Source organism: Pinus tabuliformis, chromosome 2_1 (assembly GCF_031772625.1).
Source record: "Pinus tabuliformis cultivar Carrire ecotype Pingquan chromosome 2_1, CPIR1, whole genome shotgun sequence".
Taxonomy (NCBI): Eukaryota; Viridiplantae; Streptophyta; class Pinopsida; order Pinales; family Pinaceae; genus Pinus; species Pinus tabuliformis.
Window position 1 is genome coordinate 830,384,528 of NC_142299.1, and position 5,549 is coordinate 830,390,076.

Here is a 5,549-nt window from a genome sequence, read left to right on the forward strand (position 1 = left end):
AACCTCTATAAAAAAAATTTAAATTTTTTTTGCCTGAATTCCGGCCACTTTTGACCGTACAGTTAAGTGACTCCAAATTACATTCCTACGTCTCGTTTTCGGCAGGTACAGTTCATTTATAAGGCAGTCTATTTGGTTAGTTTGCAGTTTATGAATGTTCATTTTCTAAGGCAATCTGATTGGTTTGCAGTTTTTCGGATGCGGAATTGGCGGATTTTCGCTAGTTCTCGTTGGTACAACCTCCACTTCCCAGCGGATTTCGCCAGGATACAGGTACGGACAATTACTTAAAATCAATGTAGACCCCACAAATAGCCGTATTCATGTTGTATTTATTATTAATATTTATTTGTGTTTAGGGGTTCATTTCAGACAAAACTATGTATTGAGAGGTTGTTTTTTTTTTTTAAATGTTACATTTTAGATTTTTGTGATTTATAATGATAATGAGATCGTATTATTGAAATTTAACTAAAAATAAATCAATTAGTCTTTAGATTAAATCTCAATGATATAATTGTTTAGAAAAGCAATCCGATTAAAAAAATTATTTAAAAGAAAAGAAAACTAACTTTTATGGCTATTCCACGAAGAGTACTGTAGTCATACTCGTAGTGTTGGTCTGTAATCATGGCGTACGGCTAATGTGGCATTTCTTTTTTCATTTGGTTTCGTAGCATGCCAGGATTTTACATGTGCTGTAGCTTTAGCCTGTTACCCATTTCCCTGGTTTTCCTTTTCATTTTTCAAAACTTTTTCTTCCGTTAAATTAAATCAGGGTATTTTGTAAAATTGAAATTAATGTGGATGACGGTCATGTGACCTTTGAAGTGTCACTTTGTAGTGACACGGAAGACCAATTCCAAGGCATTAAAGTAATAATTTATCACATGGGAAAATTTCTAAGGCACTAGCAAATCGATGTCGATTCTCCAATTCCAAGGCATTAAAGTAATAATTTATCACAAGGGAAAATTTCTAGGGCACTAGCAAATCGATGTCGATTCTCCAATTCCAAGGTATTAAAGTAATAATTTATCACATGGGAAAATTTCTAGGGCACTAGCAAATCGATGTCGATTCTCGCGGAATAAAATGTTTTCTTATTTTTAGACTTCATTTTAATAAATATTTTGTTTAGTTTCATTGACTATTCATTTTAAGTGGCTTTTATGATTTATGGATTTATTTTAATATTAGTAAAGTACACTAAAGAAAAGAGGAGAACACTTCATTATTATTCAAGTGCATTTCTTATCATTACATAATAAGAGGTGAAAAAATTGAACCAATAATATTTTAAATAAATGAATTTAAATATTATTTAAAAATAATAAATTTTATTTAGGCCGATAGGCTTTCCTATGAATGAAGATAGTCGTCTACACTTTCATTCTCTCATTGACATCTGGATATTCTGCTGTTTAACATTTGGCACAAATTTTCCTCTTTCTGCTTGACATTTGTTTCCCACATGCACATTATTCCGGGTTTCTCATCAGCTTAGGTTAGTTATGGCCGTAACCACCTTACCCTAACCGCATTCTCGCCTCATTTGCCTTTTGCGTGCCCGGAGGGGCTCTGCTCACAACTGACGACATTGATGATTTGTGGCAGCAATCTCCTGTAAGTATTTGAATCAATCTAACATTAATATGTTGCTCTGTTTTAGTTTTTTGCTACTTGAAAGAGAAAAAATCGTTGGTCTGTTTTCTTTATTTGTTGTTTGACAGTTTGTTCGTAAAGAATCTGCAAGTAATAACCGAGGTGCGGGGAATTAGGATGGTTCGTGTCCTCAGTTATTTCTATCACGTTCGGGAACCAGAATCAGACGAAGAAGTCACATGGTTCAAAAATTGGTGTGATGAGGTTTTGGGAAACTGTCTGAGGAAGTTGATCGACCCTAAACCATATCGTTTCAGGAAGTTACAACTTGTTGCAACTGAAGATCGTCATTTAGAAAGCATACTGAGGAGGGTAGAGTCACCAAACCTGATATGGCTACGCTGGAACAACTGTCCCTTCTCTTGCCTGCCTCCCTGGATTCCGATGAAGAATATAAGGGTTTTAGAAGTGGTATGAACCAAATTGAAAAAACTGTGGCAAGCAGAATCTCAGGTTAGGGCTAAAGACAATTTTGTATTTATTCTCTTTTTTTACTTTGCCGCCCTAATTTATGGTAGATTGTTGCTGCAATTGCTATACTAGCACAGGCTCTCGAATGCATTTGAAGGGTTTTGTAGATAAAGGCTATCATCTCTGTATTTTTCTTACTGTTGAAAGATGAATATTGCGTGGCAGGCACCTCTGGAGTTGCGGGAGCTACATGTTTATGCTCCTCTTTCAATGTTCCCAAAGTCCATTGGACAGATGAAGCACATCGAAAAGATTGTGGTGACTTGTATGTCAGATTTGATTCATCTCAAAACTTTACCAGAGGAATTCTGTCATTTGTCCTCACTGCAATACCTGCACCTAAGATGCCCAGATATGAAGTCGCTGCTTGATTCTTTTGGGTTCTTAACAAATCTCCAGCACCTCAATCTCTCTCGCTGCCGGAGTTTGCATGGGCTTCTCCTCGAGATTCACCATATAAAAATTCTTGGTTTTCATTTGTTGGACTGTTAGGAACTATTACCTCAAGTCTCAGAATTTAGGTTTTTGCCGAAAATATCCAGCTTTCCCTTTGTTAGGCGGTTAAGAATTGGTCAAGGGCAATTTCAGATCAAATTTGTTTGTTTCCTTCTATTTTTTAACCCATAAACTTATTCTTAAGCTAATTTAATATTTTCAGATTGAGTTCTTAGGTCTGATGGGTCAATCCAGCTCTTCTTTAGCTCCTCCACCAATGGGCCTTTTTCTGGAGAATAACGAGGTCGCTGGAACAACTGCCCCTTCTCTTGCCTACCTCCCTGGATTCTGATGAAGAATATAAGGGTTTTAGAAGTGGTATGAACCGAATTGAAAAAACTGTGGCAAGCAGAATCTCAGGTTAGGGATAAAGACAATTTTGTATTTATTCTCTTTTTTTACTTTGCCACCCTATTTTATGGTAGATTGTTGCTGCAATTGCTATACTAGCACAGGCTCTCGAATGCATTTGAAGGGTTTTGTAGATAAAGGCTATCATCTCTGTATTTTTCTCACTGTTGAAAGATGAATATTGCATGGCAAGCACCTCTAGAGTTGCGGGAGCTACATGTTTATGCTCCTCTTTCAATGTTCCCAAAGTCCATTAGATGGATGAAGCACATCGAAAAGATTGTGGTGACTTGTATGTCAGATTTGATTCATCTCAAAACTTTACCAGAGGAATTTTGTCATTTGTCCTCACTGCAATACCTGCACCTAAGATGCCCAGAAGTCGCCGCTTGATTCTTTTGGGTTCTTAACAAATCTCTAGCACCTCAATCTCTCTCACTGCCGGAGTTTGCATGGGCTTCTCCTCGAGATTCACCATATAAAAATTCTTGGTTTTCATCTGTTGGACTGTTAGGAACTGTTACCTCAAGTCTCATAATTTAGTTTTTTGTCAAAAATATCCAGCTTTCCCTTTGTTGGGCGGTTAAGAATTGGTCAAGCGCAATTTCAGATCAAATTTGTTTGTTTCCTTCTGTTTTTTAACCCATAAACTTATTCTTAAGCTAATTGAATATTTTCCGATTGAGTTCTTAGGTCTGATGGGTCAATCCAACTCTTCTTTAGCTCCTCCACCAATGGGCCTTTTTCTGGAGAATAACGAGGTTGAACAGTTTGGTGTGTATCCAGAGCAGGATCTCATTGTATATTTACCGGATGAATGCTTGGCCTTGATTTTCTAGAAGCTCACAAATGAAGATCGAAATGCTTGCTCCCTAGTCTACAGTAGATGGCACCGCATTGAATCGAAAAGCAAGCAACGCCTAGTTCCTCCTTGCTTCCAGCCTTGATCACGAGATTTGAACATGTGACTGTTCTGGCTCTGAAATGCTCCAGAAAATTTCCCAGTATTGACAACAAGGCACTTTCTTTAATTGGAAAGAGTTTCACTCATCTCAAGAAGATCAAACTGAAGGGATGCACGAGATTACTGATGAAGGTCTAGAGTCCTTCTCACTTGTATATGGTCCTATTAAGAAATTTTCATGCGGGTCATGTGGATTTGGAGCGAAGGGTTTGAACTCAATACTTAAGAATTGCAACGAACTGGAAGATCTTAGAGCTAAAAGACTTAGAAGATTAGATGCTCAAATGGAAAGAATAGGGCTAGGGCAAGGTAAGCTACAGAGATTGTGCCTTAAAGATCTTTATAACAGGCAATTATTTGCCCCACTATTATCGGGATCCAAGTGTCTAAGGACGCTCATTTTATCATAGAATTCAGGGTCTTGGGATCAGTTGTTGGAAATCAACACTAGAAACTTGCAACAACTGACATAATTGCAAATTGAAAACATGCATTTAGGTGATAGAGGTTTGATGGCTATTTCAAAGTGCTCAACGCTGGAAGTATTTTATATGAGCAAGGTGTCTGATTGTCCTGATCGAGGTATTTATGCAGTTGCAAATGGATGTAGGAAACTGAGAAAGGTGCACCTTGATAGTGGCAAGTCCAAAAGAATTGGCGAGGAAGGGTTACTGTCCATTGCAAACAAATGTCATCAGATGCAGGAACTTGTCTTGATGGGCATTGCTATTTCGGTTGAGAGTTTGAGTGCCTTGGCTTCCAATTGCCCTGTGCTGGAAAGAATGGCACTCTGCAACAGTGATAGTGTTGGGGACAAGGAGATGTCTTGTATTTCAGGTAAGTTCATAGCATTGAAGAAGCTATGCATTAAAAATTGCCCAATATCTGATGAAGGTCTTGTGACGATTGCCAGCGGCTGCCCTAGCCTTATAAAATTAAAGGTGAAAAGGTGTAAAGCAGTAACATCCAAAAGTGTCTGTCAGGTTCAGACAAAAAGAGCCTCTCGAATCGTTGTTGTTGATGGTGTTTCGTAGACAGCAGGAGAGGATGATCAGAGCAGGTCTCTTCAGCTTGGGGATGATAGAGTCATTAGAGAATCAACTCATGTGCTATGCGGAAGCAGAGGTCACTTAATCAAGACAAAATTGGGCACAACAGCTTCCAATTTGCTCAGAGGGTCTTTTTCTGGTGCCAGTTTCATGGTTAAGTTTCTGAGATAGATATATGAAAGGATGCTTATTGTATTTTATTGATTTCCTTTGACGATTCTCTCTTTGCAAGGAACCTCTAGGACACATGATTGTTGTGAATATCTGGAAATTCTTGTAGCCATTCTTTGTAAACCTTTATATTCTATTCTGAACTGGATTATTTCCTAATAGGTCTACATGATGTTGAAGTTAGAGCCTATTTTGTTTCTTGTTGTAGGTACATGTTTCTGTTTGATCAGATCTATAATATGTAATTTGAAATCTAGTACCTTATATTGTATTTCCAGAACACTACCATTTGTTTATGAAACCCAGTCATGTATCTTAGGGCTTCCTTGCAATGCCCGAAACAAAATTAAATTCCAGAATAGATCCATGCATCTCAGTGCATT

General features: G+C 37.7%; 1 protein-coding gene and 1 pseudogene across 1 annotated transcript; both read left to right on the plus strand.

Moving 5' to 3' along the window:
* Window positions 1–1,758: 1,758 nt before the first annotated feature.
* LOC149203221 (uncharacterized) lies at window positions 1,759–2,561 on the plus strand. The gene is made up of 2 exons (XM_089400153.1): window positions 1,759–2,118; window positions 2,302–2,561. The coding sequence occupies exons 1-2, from the start codon at window positions 1,998–2,000 to the stop codon at window positions 2,505–2,507; spliced, it is 327 nt and encodes a 108-aa protein (XP_089256279.1). The 5' UTR covers window positions 1,759–1,997; the 3' UTR covers window positions 2,508–2,561.
* A 1,119-nt stretch (window positions 2,562–3,680) lies between these two features.
* LOC149203222 (putative F-box/LRR-repeat protein 8 pseudogene) lies at window positions 3,681–5,166 on the plus strand (annotated as a pseudogene).
* The last annotated feature ends 383 nt before the right edge of the window (window positions 5,167–5,549 follow it).